The sequence below is a fragment of the Gossypium arboreum genome, chromosome 13, assembly GCF_025698485.1.
Source record: "Gossypium arboreum isolate Shixiya-1 chromosome 13, ASM2569848v2, whole genome shotgun sequence".
Lineage (NCBI taxonomy): Eukaryota > Viridiplantae > Streptophyta > Magnoliopsida > Malvales > Malvaceae > Gossypium > Gossypium arboreum.
In genome coordinates this window covers 12034930-12057780 of record NC_069082.1, presented here as the reverse complement: position 1 = coordinate 12057780, position 22851 = coordinate 12034930, and the positions used below count along the sequence as shown (strand labels likewise).

The following is a 22851-nucleotide window of genomic DNA, read 5'->3' as shown; positions in this document are numbered from 1 at the left end:
GGTTTGATTGATTGAAGTTAATTTTTAGGTTCAAATATGCCAAAGATTCATGTACTTTATGAAATTTAAAATTTATTGTAACAGCTAAATTTTCAGTAGTGTCGGAAACAGTGGCCCGAGACCACTAAAATCTGAAAAGTGGGCTCGCAAATTTTATTAGTTAGTGCTTATGAGCTAATTGAGAATTTAGGAAAGCTATGAAATAGTGATTTGTGTTTTAGAAATAATTAATAGGTTAAATTGGGTCGAAAACAAGGTACTGAGACCTCGATTTCATAAACTGAGCCGTAAATATTTTTATAAATATTTACGGAGTGCTAGTGAATTAGTATTAAAGTTTCGTTAGAAAATTTTAACGTTTTGATAGTTAATTAAATAAAAAGGACTAGATTGAAAAAGGTGTAAAACTTGTCAATTAAAGAAATGGGATTAAATAGCTTAAGTGGTAAGGGGGGACCAAGAGAGTAATTAGACACTCATGGAATAGGCTGGACTGCATGTGTGAAGAAGAAAACAACAAAACTAGTGTGAACAAGGGGTAAAATAGGAAAAGAAAATAAAAATGGACTAAATTGAATCTCTAGACATTTCTTTATTTTTCTTCATCTTTCTTCAGCCAAAAACACCATTAAAGAGTCTTTCTAAGCTGGATTTTCATATTCTTGCTACAAGTAAGCTCAATTCTTGATTATTTCTTGTAAGTTTTGTGATTTTGATACTTTTACAATTAGGTCCAACTATTGAATTCATTAGTTTTTGATTCTATGAATGATTTTGAAAGTTTCCATGGATAAGTGATGGAATTTTATGATGAATTAACATGGATTTGTAGCTCTAATTTTATTATATGATGATTTTATTTAGTGATTTTGATAAAAATTGATTTTAGGACCTAATTGTGAAAAAGTTAAGAATTAGGGTTTGGTGCTAAAATTATAAATATCAAAGGTTGTGTAGTAATTTAGAATGATGGAATAAAGTGTTAATTGAGAAAATTTAGTTCAATTGATGGGTTAATCAATTAGGGACTAAAGTGTAAAAATTATAAAATTTAGGGTAAATGTGTAATTTTAAAAATTAAAGGGTATAAATTTGTGAAGTGGAATGAGGCTGAAATATATGTGCTAATGAATGAATAATTTTATATTATAGATCAAGAGTGTAAAGAAAATCATGAAAAAGAGAAATTATCCGAATAGTTCCTAAACTACAACAAATTTTACAAACTAGTCCAGGTAAGTTCGTATGGTTAAATTTTAATGTTATTTATTTAATTGACAATTGATATTTATGTTTATTGTTGTAAATTAAGTTATTTCTAAACTATGTATATTAAAGTGAAAGTGTGAAGCGATCAGAACGTAGGATTGAGTACATTCATTCAATGTAAAAAAAAAAATTGATGGCAAACTACCCAAGTAAACCAAGGTTCAGCATTTGTTGCGAACTTCTGTTTACGTTCCGTTTAGCTCACATTAGCTTCAGTCAACTCGTATGAGTTTCAGTTTAACCCTATTGGGTTTCCGTTTAGCTCTTTCGAGCTTTAGTTTAACCCTTACGGGTTTCCGTTTAGCACTTATGTACTTCTGTGCAGCCTTCAGGCTTCTGTATACGATGTACTCATATCCGTAAGACGTTTTCTGATTTGACAAGGTTGGTAAGTGATATATGGAATTAATGTCTGAAGATTTAAAGTTATTTTGATATCGATTTGAAATAAGTGAATTCATTGATTGAAGTTGTGTTTGGCAGGAATAGTATATTGAATGATTTACTTAAATGAGTTGTTATAGTATGTTTGGTAAGATTTATGATTAAAGCCAATGAACTTACTAAGCTTCATTAAGCTTACTTTAGGTTTTTTTTTTTAATGTTCTTTGTAGATTTTCAAGAAGTTCGGAGGATCGGATCAACACATCAGTTCACACTATCCAGATAACTCCGGTAGATTTTGTTATACAACTTAAGGTTTATATGACATATATAGGGTTAAATTGAAAAGAAGTAAATTTTTAATATGGTTGAGAGTGGTACAAATACATATATGTATGTTTGTATGACTGGCTTGGGCGAGCCTTGGAAACAATAGACCCGCTGTGTATGTCGCTGCGCCCCGTTTCTTGCTTTTGTTTCAGAAGCTCTTCTCGCTCAAGTCGACTCTGAACTCATGGTCTCATGTAAAAAAAGAAGAAGAGGGGAAATCACCCAAACAATGGATCAATTCATTCAACAAGATCCGTTCGGATTGGACCAGGGGAGAACGGGAAATGCTTTAGGGAACAACCAAGTACCATCCGACAGTCTTAAAGAGTGAAAGAAGTAGGTATTCATAAGCGGGACGACAGCTCAAAATCGCACATTTAGCTTTGTATGCCAGACCCTTAGTTTCATATACGTAGTAATAGCTTATAATAATTAATGAACAGAGTTAATATGGTAAGTTTATTGATAAGCCATAAAAGTAACATGTTTTAATCCCATTCTTGATGCGTTGTTGGATGGTTTATTATATAATTTAGTGAATTCGATGCTCCTAATCCTTTAAATTCATGATTCTATACTTAGGTGAGCATAGGGGACTGAAAGGAGCGGAAAATGGGCCAAAATCAGACAAAACGAGCTATTTTCAAGATCCACATGGCCTGGCCATTCCCACATGGGCTGAGCACATGCCTGTGTAATCCACACGGGCTGGTCACACGCCCATGTGCCAGTCCGTGTCGATATCGCTCCCTGTTTCCCAAACACGCCAAAAAAGCCAATTTTTAGGGTTTTTGAGCATTCTAAAGTCTATAAATACGCGCTAGAAGAGGACCTAAGGGAACATACAGAGAAGAACGAAGAATTTACTCAAAGAACGCCAACGGATTCAACTCAAAAGCAGGATCTCCTTCAAGATTGAAGATCTCCATTCAATTTCTCTAGAAGTTTTTGGGTTTCTTTATGTTTTGTTGTTTTTCTAATTTTGAGATGTTTTCCTTCCAAATTATGAACTAAATTCCCTAGATACCTAGGGAAGATGAAACTTGTGATGGATCTTATTATTTGATTTTCTGAATTACATGATAAATACTTGATTCTTGTTCTCAATTATGTGTACTTATTTCATGTCTTAATGTTTTCAGGATATTAATTCATGATTGATATGCTTATTTCAGTAAAGCAAAAGTCCCTGTTTAAGAGTAGATCTAGCATAATTGAGTGAGTTACATGCAATCCTAGAAATAGGATGACATAAATCTATCGGATTAGAGTCAAATCTAATAGGGGAATCCATAGATCGAGTTAATGCGATAATAGGGGTTTTAATTAAGAAGATATTTTAATTAGTCAGCATAGAGTCAATTGTTCTTATTCTCGAAAGAGATATTAACATAAATTAGGGATTTCTACGGATTAAGGCAAGTGAATAAATCGTTTAATTTAGATTAAGAGTAATAAGTGAAGTCTAGATGGATTCTTTTATGGGTATTGTCTCTCTTATTGGTTTATTCCATTATTTTCCTACTTTATTCTCTGTAGAGTTCTTAATAATTAGTTGAATTAATTTTAGATTAAAAACAACCATTTCAATTTATAGGCTAGGTAATAAAAATATAGTAATTACTAGTACTTTTAGTCCTCGTGGATACGATATTCCCGACTCACCATAGCTATACTACTATTCCATAGGTGCGCTTGCCTTTGTCGTAATTTTAGTTAGTGTTAGTGGCGTATTCATTTATGCAAATGATTTTTATGATGATATATTAGGTCTAAAACTTGATTTTTGGTTTGTATTGGTTGCTTGATTGAGTTATATTGGTATATAAGAGTGTTGTATGCAGGTTGATTGTGAAAAGTATGAGAAAAGTAGCCTTTAAATTGCCTATTTTCGTCCACATGGGCAGAGACATGGGCATGTGTCTCAGCCGTGTGTGACACACAGCCATGCACATGGGCATGTAGTCTGGCCGTGTGTCCCCTACATCTTAAAATTTAGAAACAGAATGCTCAGAATTGAGCATACGGTCAGAGACACGGGCATGTGTGTGAGGCACATGGCCTAGCATATGCGTGTGTGGCTTTGCCGTGTAAAAATTGCACCTAATTTAAGGAAAATAAATTGGCCACATGGCCTAGCATACGGGTGTGTGGTTGGCTGTGAGACCCAAGTCAGGGAATTACACGGGGTAAGACACAGCCTGAAGCACAGGCATGTCATGGGACCACACGGGTGTGTCCCTTGGCAATACGGGCGTATGACCCTTGTACTTAGGAAAAATTTTGAAATTTTATGAAAAACTTTTTGAGTTGCTCATTTAGTCCCAACTTGCTTATAATACTTAAATTGGGCCTCGAGAGTCCATTTAAGGGACAACATGATTAGTCTCAATTATAAATAATAAATGATAAGAATTATGTTTAATTATTCTGTAAACTCCGATAATACTCCGTAACCCTATTCTGGCAACGGATACGGGTTAGGGATATTACATTTATTAGTATTAGAGTTTCGGTTTAGCCAATTCTCAGAATGAATGTAACGTGTAAAGTATTTAGAAATACATGCCATACAAATCTACGATAGTGTGATGTGTATGATCCAATCTAATCTTTGTTTTTCTTATAGATTGTAAAGATGTTTGATAAATCCGAATGTGCTAAACATGATTTAGCTAATAGTAGAATACAAACATCTGAGCATGGGACAAGTAGTAGTGTTCCAATTTCTCCGATGCAAGAACAGGAACTTAGAAATATGTTCTATGGGTTTATGAACAAGTGGTTTAATGAGATGATGCAAGAAAGAAATCAGGCTCAGCAACCTCTTCCCCCTACTGCAGCATATGTAGAACCCCCGGTTACTCCTCCACCTCCTCTGGTAACTGAATCTAGTAAGCGTTCTCCAGAATATATTAAGAGTTTTAAGAGAAATGGTGTGTTTCCCAGATGATTATTTGAGATGTGTTGTTTCTTTATTAAAAGAAAAAGCTTATAATTGGTGGGAGACTATAGAGGCTGTGGTACCAGAAGAGAAAATCACTTAGGAATTTTTCCAGAGTGAGTTTAAAAAGAAATATGTTGGTAAGAGGTATTTGGATAAAAAGAAAAGGGAATTCTTTGATTTGCGACAAGGAAATCTGTCAGTAGCTGAATATGAGAGAGAGTTTGTATACCTCAGCAAATATGCTCGAGATATTGTATTAAATGAGGAGGAAATGTGTATTCGATTTAAGGAAGGGCTAAATAATGAGATCAAAATGATGATTGGGGGCACAAAGATACGGGAATTTGTTATTCTGTCAAATCGTGCTCAAAAGATGGAAGAGGTGTACAATAGAAAAATGCAATGGGAAAGAAGAAATAAAGAATCCTATAAGAGAAGCTCCTCCAATTCATTTACAACATTTTTGGTTAAAAAGTTTAGAGATGATTTTTAGTCGACCCACTTCAATGCCGGAATGATCTAACAAGAACAAGACAACTCAGCAAGAATTTGGGGTAACTATTAAACCTGCAGCTAGTATGGGTAGTGTACAAAATGTACCGAGGCCTAAATGCAAATACTGTGGGAAGTATCATCCGGGTGAATACAGAAGCAAAATGGGAGCCTGTTTTAAATGTGGAGCTACTATCATTTCATTAAAAATTGTCCTCAACTACAAAAAGAGGAAGATGAACAAAAAGAAAAGTAAATAGTCACTTCTCAAAGAAGTAAACGCTTAAGTCAAAGTAGTGCCACTGGGGCTACCCATTCGACTGTGAGAGATAAAGCTGCTCAGTCAGAAGCTTGGACACCTGCACGTACATATGCTATCCGAGCTAGAGAAGAAACAACAGCTCCAGATGTAATTTCTAGTACTTTCTATCTTTTTGATGATTCTATATATGCATTGACTAACCTTGGGTCTACACATTCATATGTTTGCATTGCATTAGCATCAGAAAAGGAATTGTCTGTTGAATCTACTGATTATGATGTTCAAGTCACTAATCTAATAGGCCAAAGTGTGGTAGTTGATCTAGTGTGTCGTGATTGTCCACTGAAAATAAAAGGTTGTGAATTCCCTGCTGATTTGGTGTTGCTATCCTTTCGAGAATTTGATGTCATTTTGGGAATGGATTGGTTGATGAAGCATGATGCTATAGTGAATTGTAAAGAAAAATGGATTGATCTAAAATATCAAACAGGTGAAATGATTATTGCTGAATCTAAGAATTCGAAAGAAATGGTCAGGATTATTTCAACTTTATCAACCCAGAGGTTAATACGGAAAGGTAATGAGGCATTTTTAGCTTACATTCTTGATACCTGGATTTTGAATCTAAGCTAGAATGGTTACTAGTGGTTAATGAGTTTATTGATGTGTTTCCTAAGGAATTGTCAGGTTTACCACCAGACCGTGAAGTTAAATTTGTGATTGATGTGATTCCGGGAACAACTCATATATCCATAACACCGTATAGAATGGCACCAACCGAGTTAAAAAAGTTGAAGACATAGTTACAAGAGTTATTAGACAAAGGGTTCACCAAACCAAGTATGTCATCTTGGGGTGCACCTGTTTTATTTTTGAAAAAAAAAGATAGATCTTTGAGACTGTGCATTGATTATAGACAATTGAACAAAGTTACAATTAAGAACAAATATCCATTCCCATGTATTGATGATTTGTTTGATCAGCTGAAAGGTGATGCAGTATTTTCGAAGATAGACTTCAGATTTGGGTATTATCAGTTGAGAGTTAAAGAGTGTGATGTGCTGAAGACTGCTTTCAAAACTCGGTATGGTTATTATGAGTTCTTAGTAATGCCATTCAGTTTGACTAATGCACCTGCTATTTCATGGATTTAATGAATCGAATTTTCCAACCATATTTGGATAGATTTATAGTTGTGTTTATTGATCATATACTAATCCATTCCAAGATAGAATCCGAGCTTGCACAACACTTGAAAATTGTATTATAGATTTTGAGAGAAAAACAGTTGTATGCAAAGTTTAGCAAATGTAAATTCTGGCTCCACGTGGTTTGATTTTTGGGTCATATTGTGTCAGCTGAAGGGATTCGTGTGGATCTGAGCAAAGTATCTACAGTGGTGAATTGGAAAATTCCAAAGAATATAATAGAAGTGCTAAGTTTCCTAAGATTAGTAGTATACTATTGTCATTTTATTAAGAATTTCTCAATGATCGCTTCACCGATGACCCGATTACTATAGAAGAATGTTGAATTTGTGTGGTCTGATGAATGTCAGCAAAGCTTTGATTAGTTGAAGAAGATGTTGACAGTGGCTCCAGTTTTAACTCAGCCAGAATCTAGAATTCTGTATGTTGTATACAATGATGCGTTTTTCAATGGTTTGGGTTGTGTATTAATGCAATCAGAAAAAGTAGTGGCCTATGCTTCTCGGCAATTAAAATCGCATGAGAGAAATTATCTTACACATGATCTTGAATTGGCTGCAATTGTTTTTGCTTTGAAAATTTGGAGACACTATTTATATGGTAAGAAATGTTATGTATATACAAATCATAAGAGTTTGAAGTATTTGATAACTCAGAAAAAGCTGAATTTGAGACAGAGACAGTGGTTAGAGTTGCTAAAAGATTATGATTTGGTTATTGATTATCACCCGGAAAAGGCTAATGTGGTTGCAGATACAATTAGTAGAAAATCGTCATTGTTTGCACTTCGAGCGATAAACGCTCATTTATTTCTTAATGAAGACGATTTTGTATAAGCAGAATTGAGAGCAAAACCTGTGATTCTTCAGTGGATTTGGGAGTTGCAAGATGATAACCCGAAATTGGTGTTGAAAAGACAGATGGTTTGGGACAATTTGAGTTTAGAGTATACCATTGATGATAACGGTATGTTATATTATCGCAACAGAATTTGTGTTTCGAATAATTCTGGTTTGAAAAATGATATTCTTTCTTAAACTCATAGTATCATGTATTCTATTCATTCGGGTAGTATGAAAATACATTGTGATTTAAAAAGGATGTATTGGTGGCCTAGTATAAAATGGGAAATCTGTGAGTTTGTTGCAAAATGTCTAATTTGTCAGCAAGTTAAAATAGAACATTAGGCACCAATGGGTTTGTTGCAACCTGTCATGATTCCTGAGTGGAAATGTGAGCATGTCACTATAGACTTTGTATCCGGATTACCTATGACTCTAAGAAAGAAAGATGCAATCTGGGTCATTGTGGATAGATTGGCTAAGTTAGCACATTTTATTCTAATTAAAATAGACTTTTCACTTGAGATGTTAGCAGAATTATACATGTCTGAGATTGTAAGATTACACGAGGTTCCAACATCTATTATTTCAGATTGAGATCCGAGATTTACATAGAGGTTTTGGAATAAACTACAAGAAGCCCTAGGTACTAAGCTAAATTTCAGTACAGCATTTCATCCTTAGATTGAGGGGTAATCAGAACTAGTGGTTCAGATTTTAGAAGACATGTTGAGATGTTGTATACTCGAGTTTGGAGATAGCTAGGAAAGGTATTTATCTTTGGCTAAATTTGCTTACAACAATAGTTATCAGTCCAGCATAAAAATGGCACCATTTGAATCTTTTTATGGAAAAAAATGTAAGACTCCATTGTATTGGTCTGAATTGAGTGAATCTAAGTTAGTTGGAGTCGACTTGATCCTAGAAACTGAAGAAAAAGTTCGAATCATCCGGGATAGTTTGAAAGCAGCTTCTGACTGTCAGAAATCATATGCAGATTTGTAAAGAAGAGATATAGAATTTGCAGTTGGCGATCAAGTGTTCTTAAAAGTTTCACCATGGAAGAAAGTATTACCGTTTGGCAGAAAAGGGAAATTGAGCTCAAATTTTATTGGACCGTATGAGGTTATTGAAAGAATTGACCCCGTAGCTTATCGGTTAGCTTTGCCTCCAGAACTTGAAAAGATTCATAATGTGTTCCATGTATCCATATTGAGACGATACAGATCAGATCCTTCACACGTGATTCCTCATACTGAAATTGAATTTCAACCGGATATGACTTTTACTCCCTGTATTTTAATTTTGAGACATTTGAATCCCTATATGTTTTCTAATTTAACAATTTTGGTCCCTCTATCAATTTTGCTATCAGAATCATTGGTGTGCTTGTTATAAAAAAGGGTAAAATAACTTTTTAGCCTTCAACATTTACGTTTTTTTATTTATTTGGTCCTTACTCTTTAAAAATACATAAACAATTACAAAAATGTTTTAAAAATTCAAAAAATTTCATATTATCAATAAAATTAAAAAAATTGGGAAAAAGTTAAAACGCTTTAAAATTTTAAAAATATGAAAAATTTAAAAATTTAAAAAAGTATCATTCATTCTAAAGAAGGAGAAATTTCAAATCAATTCAAATTCATTATCTATTATTATTGTTTATTTCTAATTAAATTAATTTAATTAATAAAAGATAAATTAAGAAATTAAATCTTTTAGAACTCTTTTATAAAAAAGTCATATTCTTTAAGGATTATTTTTCTCTAATTAATTAAATTAATATTAGATAAAGTAGAACACTCTAATGAATAAGTTAAATTTTACAAGAACTCTCTTTTACTTGACAGTCCGACTGCCATTTTACACATCCACAAGTTCAAGAAGTTTAAAAATCCTCTGCAAAAATCTCTGAAGGAATTGAAGAACTTGAAGAGATTTTGACGAACTCCATATCAGTTTTGAAGAAAAGTCGCCTTTCGCTCCAATTTAATCAAGGAAAGGAAGTCAAAATTTGTTTATGAAGAAAGTTTCCTTTTGATAATATTCAACCGAAGAAAAAAAGTTAAAACTCGTTTCAAGAGTAAGTCACCACGACACCTGAAGCAAACTGAACCACCCAAGATTAAGGGTGAGTTTGGATGAGCGGTGCATTTAGCTGCAGTTAGTGTAAAAACAGCGGTGACGGTGAGATTAGATATTGTAACGATACTGTAGCGTGAGACAAAAAGTAAGCTAAACGCACCTCACCGTAGTCAATCGCCCGTCCAAACGAAGCCTAAGTCTAGATGACCCTTGGATCCAAACTCTCTTCAGACTCGTTTTCAAGATCAAGTTTTGATGACCATTGAAACAGATATCTCGATTCAAGATCAAGTCTAAAAAATCCTTAAATCTAATCAAATTAAATTAAATTCTCAAGCAATCTCACTAAACTCGACATCAAATCTCGACAACCATTGAAACAAATCATATCCTTTCAAAACCAAGTCTAGATAGACTTTTGGATTGAAGCTCCATCAAATGTATTAAAGAAATTTCAAAGATAATACTCTTGTCTAAATAAATTGACTTCAAATTTTTCAAGTCAATATTTGATTCGAAATTTGCGTATACACACTCCATGAATGACAATAATGTCTCTTCAAACTTTGACCTCTTTGTCTAATTCATATAAAATCATACTTGAATATATATATTTTTTAAAGTCAAATTGATAATAGATAAAAAATATTTTTATGTAAATTTAATTATAAAGTATATAAAAATTTATACAGTATATTTAAATTTAAATTAATTATATATATAATTGAATAAATTAAAAATCTACTTGTTAAACATTATTTAATATAAACTGAACGAATAGCTCAAACTTTAGAGAGATTTTATTACCATTAGAAGTGTTCATGAGCAACGCCAGACTGAGGCACAATTTAAAAAAGTTTCTCGACTTCGAGTTGGTTTCACCCAAATGAACCATTTCTCTATTTAAAATAAATAACAAATTATTTTATTAATTATAAAAATTAGTATTGATATATTTTTTTCTAGTTCGATTGTTTTAAATAAGAAAACAAGTTACTTCAGGTTAGCCCAAAGTTAAACATATAAGCCTAAGCTCGTCCTAAAATGATTGAGCCGATCGATGTACACCTTTTATTACCATTTAAGGATTTTAATTCGATTTTTTTATATTTTTAAGATGTTTAAAATTTTAAAATGATTTTATATTTTTAAAATTTAAGAAATTTTTTCATGATTTTTAAAATTTATACTTTTATGTTTTTATTTAGAACATAAAAAATAAATAAAAAAATTTAGTAATTTTTTAAAAAGAACTTAAAAAATAATGAATGGGCTAAATAGTTATTTTAATTTTTTAACTACTACGTTAAAGTTGACTTTAACAATACAATTAGATAAAATCAAAAGTATAAAATTTATTATTTTAAAATTAAAATATAGAGAGTAAATTTTAAATTTTAACAAGATGTAATTATCTCCAATATATTTTTTATTAATTATTTGTTGATGAAAAAGAAGTTACCCAAGGTCTTCAAATAGGATTAGAAATTTGTTATTTTGTATATTTAAAAAAGGTGAGGTGTTCTAGACTACTCCTGCGAAATTAGGATGGAGAAACGACATATACTAGCTTCAATTTAACATAAGGTTGATGGGATAGAATATTGTTTTTAGTTTTACTTATTATTTTTTTCTTTCCCTTTTGATTAGAATATGATTTTGCACCCAAGTGAATGGTCTAAAATTGAAACTTAAAACACAAGACCCAAGCGTAGTCAACAAGTTAATTGTATTTTGAATATGAAAAATAAAACAAAAAAACGATATTCTTTTCGTCAGTCATTGTCTTAAAGATGATGGAAAGTCAAGGTCAGCAGCAGAATCCTAAGATGAAATCATAACACCATGACCCTATAATAAATATCTGCACAGTTGTTGTTGACAACATTTTCTTATGCATATGCCCACCACAACTTCCCCCCAACAATTTTCCACCGCTAATTATCCCCCAATTCCATCCTTTTCATGGGGGTTCATTATCCTATTGTAAATTGAAATTACAGATCCATCCTTTTCATGGGGGTTGATTTATCCTATTGTAAATTGAAATTACAGACTTTTGTTAGTTTCTAACATTCTAGTTTCCCTACCCACCTGATGTGAGAGCTGGCGGGCCATCACCCTTTTTTCTTAATTTATTATTCAAATCAAAATTCTTGGTTCTGGAAGCCTGCAAGTCATACATACCATAAGGAGGCCCCAGATAATTATTAAACAAACACAAAATATCTTCCTTCTACCTCATGTTGAATACATCTACTTAAACACGCATACCAACTAGAGCAGTTAGACTTAGACTACATAAATTTCAAAATATAAACACAAACGAAGGCCATATGACTCACAAGTCCTACATTTCTCACCAACTAAAACAATGGTTTTATTTCTCGCCTCTTCCTATCTCCCATCCTACAAGTTTGACCAAAATGACCCACACTAGTCACCGTGTGGGCACTAATCTTATTGCTTTGCTTGTTAATAATTAAAAACGGGTCGAGGGATTTTGATTCTTTTCAGTTGGAACTTGGAAGTACTCTAAAATGTTGACGTTCCATATGATCGACTGGCTATCAATTTAATTAAAATTAATATTATGCATAAAATTAATATTATGCATAACATGTTAACATATTATGTATTTAAATTTAGATGAAATTTAGGATATTAATTCTTTTGAAAGAAATTTTTAAAATGCTGTATGATGAGTAATAAATTAGGCTCTCAATAATCAAATATATTATCTTGAGCTCGAGATGGTCCGGGCTTTGTCTCCCAACTCTGCACAACCTCAAGGGTTCACGAAGTGAGATCATTTCAATTTGTGGAGAAAATACGTACCAGAAGATGCGTAGATAATTAATCGATAGTCACACACAATGTGAATCAAACTACCAACCAAAGTACAACTAGCTCAAGTGATATCATGTCTCCTTGAAAAGGCTACCGTTGATTGATGGTTCGATTCGCATCGTGCGCGACTCCATCAATTAATTATCTATGTGTTTTCTAGCTATGTACTCTCTTCACCCATCTAAGGACTCCCACTCCATGAACCTTTGAACCTTTGAGACTCTTTGCAGAGTTCGGAGAAAAAATTCAATAATACTTTTTGTTTTTAAGGACCTAGCCGACTGATTCTTTGAAAACTTCTTGCGAGGGAGCAGGCCGCTCAACAGATTCCTTAAGTGAACGCCAAATAAAATCTAAAACTGAAGGGAAAAGAAGAAGAAAAACGCTGGGAACGACGTCTGTTTAAGATGATAATGCACTAATTCACCACTGTTAAATTTCAGAATTACAAAACCTCGAAAGATATCAAACTAGTAAAAATCTTAGATGATAAGCACAAATGAATTACAAAATCTCTGACAGAGAGAGATTAAACTAGTAAAATTCTTAGGTGATGAGCACAAACTAATTACTACAAGGGTCAACAATCCCATCAATCATGGACTACCGTTAGAATAGGTTAGATCATCAGAAATATCAGGCCTAACCAACTCAAATCTCAAATTGGACTATTACTAACAGAATTTAGGATATTTGTTACGGGATTTTATCAGAGCTCTAATTTTTACCTAATGACTGCGTACTCGCCGCGCCTCTCGAATCGGATTGAAACTGAACCGTACCCTCCGATTTGATGATCGGTTGGTCTTTTAGCACCCTCATAGAGTCAACAGAAACCGCCTCCTCCTCCTCCTCCTCTGCTCTATTCCGAGTCGCCAATACAGTACGGTAACCGTACCTCCGTTTAGGAGATGAAAGATCCAGATCGTCCTGCAAATAACAATGATAGATGAAAATTAATTAACAAATCCAAAAAAGGAAAGAATTTAAAATGAAATAACAAAGAGAAAACGAGGAAACCAACCTGAGAACGAAGATCTGAACCATTTTCTCTCAACCTTTTCAACGGAAACAAATTTGTCGATTTATAGATCTCTCTTTCGCCATCAGAGGATTCTTCGCTACTGGATGAACTTGAAGCCGGAGGAGGTGTATTTGCAACTGCAGACCACGGCACGACCTGATTATCTTCATCCTCCTGCACATCATCATCGGAAACAGCTCCTCCATCGTTGCCTTCCCCGTCCTCATCATCGTTTTCTGCTTCGGTGTCTTCTCGATCGCCGCCGTCGACGCAGCTCTCGCAGACGGAGACCGTGTGACCAAGCTTTGAACCAGCGGCTCTCCACGGAGTGAGAGACTGGCACGCGTGACAGAGAAGACACCTGACGTGTCTCGCTACCAGGAAGTTGGCTCCGTGCACTTTAGCATCGCAGTCCCAGCACAAACTTGCTTGGTCCGATTCACAATACGTCCTTGCCGCCAAATCACAGAGCTCACAGCTCTTCATTTGATCTACGAAAACAGAGAGAGATGCTTCCGCTCTTTCTTCTTCTTTCGTTTTCTCAGAGAATATTTCTCTTCCGATTTCTTTCAAGAAATTTCTCTTTCTTGGAGCGATTGAAAAAAGGGATGAGAAAAGAACCATCAACCCTGCTGTGGCTTATAGTAACAGCCTTCCTTTTGCTTTCAAATTACAAAGTTGCCTTTTAGAATAATACTCCCAGTATACCAACCATGCTGGCTGTGGCACCACCAATTACAAAATATTGTGTTTACAAAACTATACTTGCATAATTTAAGTTCTCTTTTACTTTTTATACTTGTATAAATGTACAAGATTACCTTTTTCACCTTTGACCTTTATTATTTTTACTATTTTTTCTTATACCTCATACTTAAATTTTAGATCTTTGTGTTTAAAATTAATTTTAATTCTATAAATAAAGTAGTGGTGGTGTATAGTTTTATAGTTTTCAATCTTCTAATTATCTAGATTTTTTCAAGGCATAATTATCTAATATTTTGTCTTAATTATTTAATAGTGAATTAAGATTATTTACATTATACATTTTCAATACATAAAACCCTATAATTAACTCAAAATTTAAATAGAAATTAAAATAAAATAATAATAATTATCTAAATAAGATATATTTTATTTTATTTTCCTATCCGACATACATCAAAAGAAAAAAGGAATTTACTAAAGCTTGTCAAGTAAAATATGAATTAAAATAAAAGGGGGCAAACATGTCATTTAGGAATAGTACGGAAAGAGAAAAACTATAGTGAGGTGTGGGAGCAGAAAACGATAAAAGCTGTGGTATAACATATGCCATGTGTGAGAACAACAGCTTTTGTGGCATATAAATTAACCCCTTCCCTTCTGCTTCGGCCTTTGGCTCCGTTGCCACGGTTTGTTGTATTTGTTTGGGGTTTTTTACCTATATAGTATTAAAAAAAAAATTAAAATAAGTCAACTTTAAAATTATATATGGGAATAGTATAGGTAGGGTGGTGCCGCCTATGGCAGAGGCGTGATCACCTTGCCACCTCACACCACCTGACACAAAACAAGTAAAAAAAAATAGTATAAAGTTGAAAAAAAAAGCTAAAATCGAAAAAAAAAGGCTGCACATATTGGTGGTGTGCTTGCCACAGGCGGCACCGATGGTGCCAATGCCAGTGGCAGCACCGTTGGCCGGATGTGACCACTTGGTCACGGGGGGTTTGGGAGGTTTTGGGGGTTTTGTCTTGTTCCCCTTTGGAACCATATATTATGGTCCCCTAACTCATTTGGGGAGAAGAAATGAGAGAAAAGAAAGAAGAAAATAAGAGAAGAAGAAGAAGAAGGAGCAACCAGACGTGAGGGAAGGGAAGAAAAAAAAAGAAAAAGAAAAAGAGAAGAGAAGAAAAGGGAAGGAAGGAAAAAGAAGGTTTTAAAGGGTAAATTTTTTTTAAGCAAGTATTTATTGTTGATTTTAATTTGATTTAATTTAGATTTAATTTATAAATTTATTTTTTGCAATGTGTTATTTGATTAAAAATATATATATTAAGGTATGTTTGTATTTATTTTATCTTTTATTCATTCATTCCTAATTTATTTTTAATTTTTATTGAAGTAAAAAACTTATGTATGTTATGTGTAAAGAACGTTTTATTATTATTATTTTATGTAACTTATTTGTTAAGTGTGTTTCAGTTAATTAGATATATTTTTATAAAATTTCTTTGGCATGTTATATTATGATTATTTTATTTATTTTTATTTTTTATATGATATGGTTTTATACTATTTTACAAAAATAGTATAAAAAAGAAAATATGAAAAAATATCTTAATGAAAAATAAAATACGAAAAGAAATAGAATATGAAAAAATACAATAAAATACTAAAAATAGTATAAAATAAAATACAAAAATATTATATTTTAAAAATAATACATTTGAAACATTATGTACTAAAATAAGATAAAAAATAAAATACGAATATTTTAGAAATATAGATAATAAAGGGACAAAATTAGGGTTATATAAAAAACACTAAAGTAATACATTTATGTACTAAAATAAGATAAAAATAAAATACGAAAATAATATATTTTAAAAATAAAATCCAAATATTTTAGAAATACAAATAATAAAGGGACAAAATTAGGGTTATATAAAAACACTAAAGTTATACATTTATGTACTAAAATAATAAGATAAAAAATAAAATACGAAATAGTATATTTTAAAAATAAAATCCGAATATTTTAGAAATACAAATAATAAAGGGACAAAATTAAGGTTATATAAAAACACTAAAGTAATACATTTATGTACTAAAATAAGATAAAATATAAAATACGAAAATAGTATATTTTAAAAATAGAATCCGAATATTTTAGAAATACAAAATTGGGTTATATAAAAAACACTAAAGTAATACATTTATGTACTAAAATAAGATAAAAAATAAAATACGAAAATAGTATATTTTAAAAATAGAATTGAATATTTTAGAAATACAAAATTAGGGTTATATAAAAACACTAAAGTAATACATTTATGTACTAAAATAATAAGATAAAAATAAAATATGAAAATAGTATATTTTAAAAATAAAATTCAAATATTTTAGAAATACAAATAATAAAGGGACAAAATTAAGGTTTATAAAAAACACTAAAGTAATACATTTATGTACTAAAATAAGATAAAAATAAAATATGAAAATAGTATATTTTAAAAATAAAATCCGAATATTTTAGAAATACAAATAATTAAGGGACAAAATTAGGGTTATATAAAAACACTAAATAATACATTTATTTACTAAAATAATAAGATAAAAATAAAATACAAAAATAGTATATTTTAAAAATAAAATTGAATATTTTAGAAATACAAATAATAAAGAGACAAAATTAAGGTTATATAAAAATACTAAAGTAATACATTTATGTACTAAAATAAGATAAAAAATAAAATACGAAAATAGTATATTTTAAAAATAAAATCTGAATATTTTAGAAATACAAATAATAAAGAGACAAAATTAGGGTTATATAAAAACACTAAAGTTATACATTTATGTACTAATAAATATTTAAAATCCATCAAACATTAAAATTAATAATCGAAATTTATTTTGAAATTGCAGTATCGCAATGGCTTCATTGATCAAGAAAGATGTTTCTCACATATGTGACACTGTTAATAAGACGGTAAAATATTGTTATTTATTAATAACGGGTTCCATTAAAAAAAGATCTACGTAATTTAACGAAATAAATTATATTATTTTAACTATTTTCTGTAATTTAACACTGTCAGGACTCGTACCGCGTATTAAGGGGCCTGGTGAATGGTTTAGGATATCCACTAGATGCACGACTGATGCCGTACTTGGAGCTAGCTGGATTCGGGTCAGCAGCATTGACCCGGACGTTCGATTTGCGGTATGATTTAATATCCGCATTGGTCGAGCATTGGTGACCGGAGACCCACACTTTTCATTTGCCGTGTGGGGAGTGCACTGTCACTCTGGAGGATGTTGTATTGCACTTTGGGCTCCCAATCGACAGGGATGCCGTCAGGGCGTAAGTGCGATAGCTGAGCCGGCTGCACTTTGTTATAGCCTACTAGGAGCCTCGCCCGGTGATGCTTATTCTACTATTTCAGAGTTGAAATTTACATGGCTAAAAGCCATTTTTCAACATTTATCAGTTAATGCCATTGAAGAAGAATTGGTGTGCGCAGCTCGAGCGTACATTATGCATATCATAGGGGGTGTACTGATGCCCAATTCCAACAACAACAAGGTTTATCTCCAGTATTTACCTTTGTAGCTGATTTGCATATTGTTCGCTCGTATAGTTGGGGTTCCGCAGTTCTAACTATGTTGTATCGTGAGCTTTTTCGGACGACAAAGCCTGATGCCATAGACATGGATGGATGCTTTGTATTGTTACAATCATGGGATCTTTATTGGATGCCATTCTTGGCATCGGTTAGTCACCAACCATACGTATTTCCGCTAGTTAACAGGTGATAAAATTTAACTTGTTAGCCATTGACAATTTCTTTATAATGATACTATTCTAACAATACTATATTTACTTGAAAATTATTTTCATAGATGGAATATTTATCCGGGTATCGGGAGGTCGTACACTGTCCCGATATATCATTTAATGATTGAACAACATGCCGAGGAAGGGGTAAGCTATTCAAATATTCGTGACATGTAATTGCTTTGTATATCTTACTCGAACGGTGTTAAATTTTAACCATGGTATTAATCATGCAGTTTATATGGATGCCATATCGTAGACTAGAAATTGCGGCTATTATACCTTCGTCTGCCTACGTTGATTCTCAATTGTAGTGTATTAACGCACCAATTATTAGTTTTAATGTAGTCGAGTGGTACCACGGGGATCGAGTACTACGACAGTTTGGTTGCATCCAGTATATCCCGGATCCACCAATACAGGTGGGGGAGGTTCACGGCATCAAAAAAAGAGGGAAACATGAACAGCATTGGAGGGTTACGCACCGGAGCTTTGTTACGGTGTGGGAGAATCGGATGGCTCGAAGACCTCAGATGGATATTTGTTCCGATTTGCGACCATCGTTAGAGTACATACAATGGTACTCGAGTATGGGGAGGCCATATTTACTTGGTGGGCAGTCGACTATAATCCCCCCGTACGTACAGCGATCTAGGGCATACGAGCCAGTGGTCGATATAGAGCCCGATCCATAGCCAGATCCTGAGCTTGACCCAGAGCCGGAGGTCGAATCTGAGCAATCGTATTCACATTCGGCTAATACTTCTTATCATCCGGATTTCCAGAGCAATGACTATTTACCAGGCTCGTCATTGCATTCACATTCGGCCGATACTTCTTATCATCCGGATTTGCCGGGCAATGACTATTTCCTGGGCTCATTAGGGGGCGGATACCATTACGGGTTTGATATCTTTGGGTCGTAACCATCGCAGCGCAGCACTTCTCCCAACCCATATCCACCTCATTATAGCACTACCCTTGGCCCCTATCCACTGCAGTACTCCACTCCTATTGGGTTGCATCCACCGCAGCATGGCACTCCTCCAGGCTCAAGTTCATCGATGCCATTCAAGCCATATGATTTTTCTTCTATGTATCGGACACCCTCACCTGCGACTGAAGAGGGTGTTGGTGTCGCAATCACCCACAACGTGAACGTCAACCTCCGCAGAAATGTACCCTTAGGACCACACCATCAAACCATCAATTTTAGGGTTCTCTTGGAGTTTTGATATTAAAAAGTTTGTATTTTTTTGATATATTTAATTAGATTAATTGGAACTTTGAAAAGTGGAACAATATTTGACCATAACATAAATTAGATTAATTTGGATATTTTTTAACATTAAAACACTAAAACTTGTAACAAGTCTAGTTTATTAATATAAATTAAATAGATTACAACATTAATCAAATTGGAACAAACTTTGCAATATAATTTTTTTATATAAATTAAATACATTACAACATAAGCTCAATTCCTACCGAATCGTGACGATTGTATAGTTTCGCTGCAGGTATTTTTTTTGGGAATGACCAGCTAACCTGTATAATCCACAACGCTTACCGTCAGATTTCTCCCTAATGTCCATTTCATTGCAAATTCTAGATGATTACGGACGACCTCTCAGATTCTTGCGTAGCCCTCTGTCTGGGACAAGCTCGAAAGTCATCAGAGGCACCTCCCACGTAGACAGGTCAGGCAGGATGGGGAACTCATTTTCCCAGACACGTAACGTGCGCTCAAGTGTGTATACATCATCGATAAATTGTTCAACATTAAGGCCACGACATTCGTACATGGATAATGAAGTGTTTGGAATCTCTTGCAATTGCACCGTCTATTCCAGAGATCAACTCCATAGGACCTAAGTGGTATGCCGGGTCGACAACCAATGGTCTCCGTAACACGAAACGTTTCAAGGCGTCTTGAATATATTTCTATATTCATCGACCTCGCCATTCGACTATTTATAACCATTACATCTTTAACATCTTCGAAAATACGTGTCTTGCCTCCATTTGGTTGACTTGTTGCTGGCCTATTCTTGGCATCAAGGTAGCCAACCTGTAGAATGTAGCCGAGAAGATAGATGAAATCGGAAGATGTCATGTTTTCAATAACACAGCATTGACCCCCTCTACTAAGTTTGTGGTCATCTGACCATAATAAAAGCCCTCGTCAAAACTTTGAGCCCATTGCTACGGCTCCATAGTACCCAACCACTGTTGGAAAGATGTATTCGTTTGACCCTCCATGTCACTCTCAAGTCGAATCATTCTTTAGCGGAAAATGTGTGGCTCTAGCTTATGCGCTGTATATGTATAAAGAAAAGATAAGTTACAGTATTGCCCTAAAACATTAAAACTTATATTGAAAATATAAGGTAATCATTTACCCATTTTCAAAACTTGTCTCTTCCATTCTGCATTCTTATAATCTCGATGGAAGTTAGCCGCGATATGTCAAATATAGTAAACGGATCTCCATGGTACACCGGAACGTTTAATGATAGTAATTAATCCTTTCCCTCTATCGGAGATGATGCAAATATTATCGTTGCTAATAACATACCTCCGCAGGTTGGTAAGGAAGAATTCCCATGATTTCATGTTCTCCTTATCTACGATGACAAATGCTATCGGGAGCACGTTCCTGTTACCGTCTTGAGCAACCGCAAGAAGTATGATCTGTGTATATTTTCCATATAGCTAGGTCCCATCCACTTGTACAAACGGCTTGTAGTAGGGAAATGTGCGCACACATGGATCAAAAGTCCAGAACATTCGATGAAAAATTCTTTTTCCTGACTATAATTGGTCATCCGGGCCATAATAATGTCGTGTCTGTAACTCAATTACAGTCCCCAGTACGTACTCTCGCATAGCGGCTATCCATCCCTGTAGCTCGTTATACGATGCATTGAAATCTCCATACAATTGCTCTATTGCCATCTATTTAGCTATCCACGCCTTTCGATATGATACTCGATACTGAAATCGTGCCTATATTTCGGCTATCAGTACTGAAACTTTAATTGTCAGCATGTCCTTCACCATTGGCATGATACACGTACAGATAGTTTTGGAATCAAGTTTTCAATGATCTTCTGACATACATGTTGATATGCATGTGTGAGGCCCAACAAATTTGCGTATCTCCCACATTTGCAAATTTTGAATAAATGCAACTCGCACCCGCCAATTGCAACCTTCCGCCTATTTCCAACATTCCCCAATATATAATGTCAGTTTAGACACTGCAACATTGTAATCCACTGATATATTCATGCTATATTTCTTAATAGCAAAAACACACTCTTCTTTTCTTTTGAATCTCTAGCCTATGAACAACTTCTCAGGTTCCGAACTTACGGCCAGCCGGTGAGCAGAAAGTATTTCAGGGTACTCTAGGAACTCAGCTGCATGCACCGCGTCGGGGTCTATGAGCGACATATGTGGCCCAGGATTATTGTGTATCACAATGTGTCGCATCTGGTTCCCGATTGATGACGCTTTAATGTTTCTATCGTCATTCATGTCTTCATCGTCAATATCATCGGGGATATCGTCCACATCGGGATCAGTATCACTATCGACCTCTTGATCACAAGGATCATTACTTGTATCCATCATCACCAACCACATTAATATTGGGTGTAACATTAAGATCGATATCGATCCCACGTATAGTCGATTCACTATCAATGTCCAATATTAGAGCCACCATGCACGGTTCTTGAGCTCTGTGTTCTTCAACATATGCATTGAGATCATCATTTCGCTCCATACCGGCTAACTTAGAAAATAAGTGAATCGATGCATTTTTGTCACTCCCATTCCCACAGTAAAGAGCGATCATTGTCTCCACATTTTCATCGTCTACAAGTTCCATTTCGGTGAATCTGATGGGATATGTCGAAATTGGAAACTTGTAAAAAAGTTTCGAGATCCTTCTCCCACAACGTCTAACAATTTTTGCGTTAATCCTTCCCTTCATATCTTCCAACGAGACATTTCTATTAAATCTCATTGCTATTTGTTGCCGACATTCAAATATGCATCCAACGGTTGTTGTCAAGATGATTCCGTCGAAATAAACGCATACGAAAAACTGATTATCCATCTTCAATACTCAATCTGTTAAAAAATAAACAAAATTTCTCAAAACAATTTCGAACAGTAAATAAATTACTTAAATAAAAAATTAATTAATCAATATGCAATTTTAAATATATTAAAATAAAACATAACATTTACACAAAACACATAATTAATCTAAATACAAAACTTACTAAAAATCACAATAAACAAAATAATAACTTTTAAAACAAAACATAAAAATAACACTAAATAAACTATATTAATACTAACAAAATATTTTTTCTTATCATAATCATTATATTTAAAAATAACAAAAAAGATACCTTTAATTTCTTCTCCTTCTTTCTCTCTTTCTTCTCTTCTGTAATCTTTTTTTTTACTGAAATTTTTTTCCTTCTTTCTTTTTTCTTCTGTTCTCCCTCCCTCTCTTCTTCTGCAAGTTTTTTTTTCACTGATGTGTGCTTCCTTTTAACACTGAAGGGTTTAAATAGAGGATTAGGGTGTC

At 33.6% G+C, this 22851-nt stretch overlaps 1 protein-coding gene across 1 annotated transcript; it reads right to left on the bottom strand.

Annotated features, from left to right (window-relative positions):
- Positions 1-13069: 13069 nt before the first annotated feature.
- Positions 13070-14467, bottom strand: LOC108462878 (zinc finger protein CONSTANS-LIKE 1-like). The gene is made up of 2 exons (XM_017762787.2): positions 13697-14467; positions 13070-13602 (listed from the first exon to the last, which is right to left on the bottom strand). The coding sequence occupies exons 1-2, from the start codon at positions 14318-14320 to the stop codon at positions 13390-13392; spliced, it is 837 nt and encodes a 278-aa protein (XP_017618276.1). The 5' UTR covers positions 14321-14467; the 3' UTR covers positions 13070-13389.
- Between the last annotated feature and the right edge of the window lie 8384 nt (positions 14468-22851).

Bases quoted from the DNA above. Each gene is read 5' to 3' on its own strand.
- LOC108462878 (XM_017762787.2), bottom strand. From the start codon at position 14,320: ATGGTTCTTTTCTCATCCCTTTTTTCAATCGCTCCAAGAAAGAGAAAT. The intron at 13,603-13,696 runs GTTGGTTTCCTC...TGTTATTTGCAG, and splicing joins GTTCAGATCTTCGTTCTCAG to GACGATCTGGATCTTTCATC.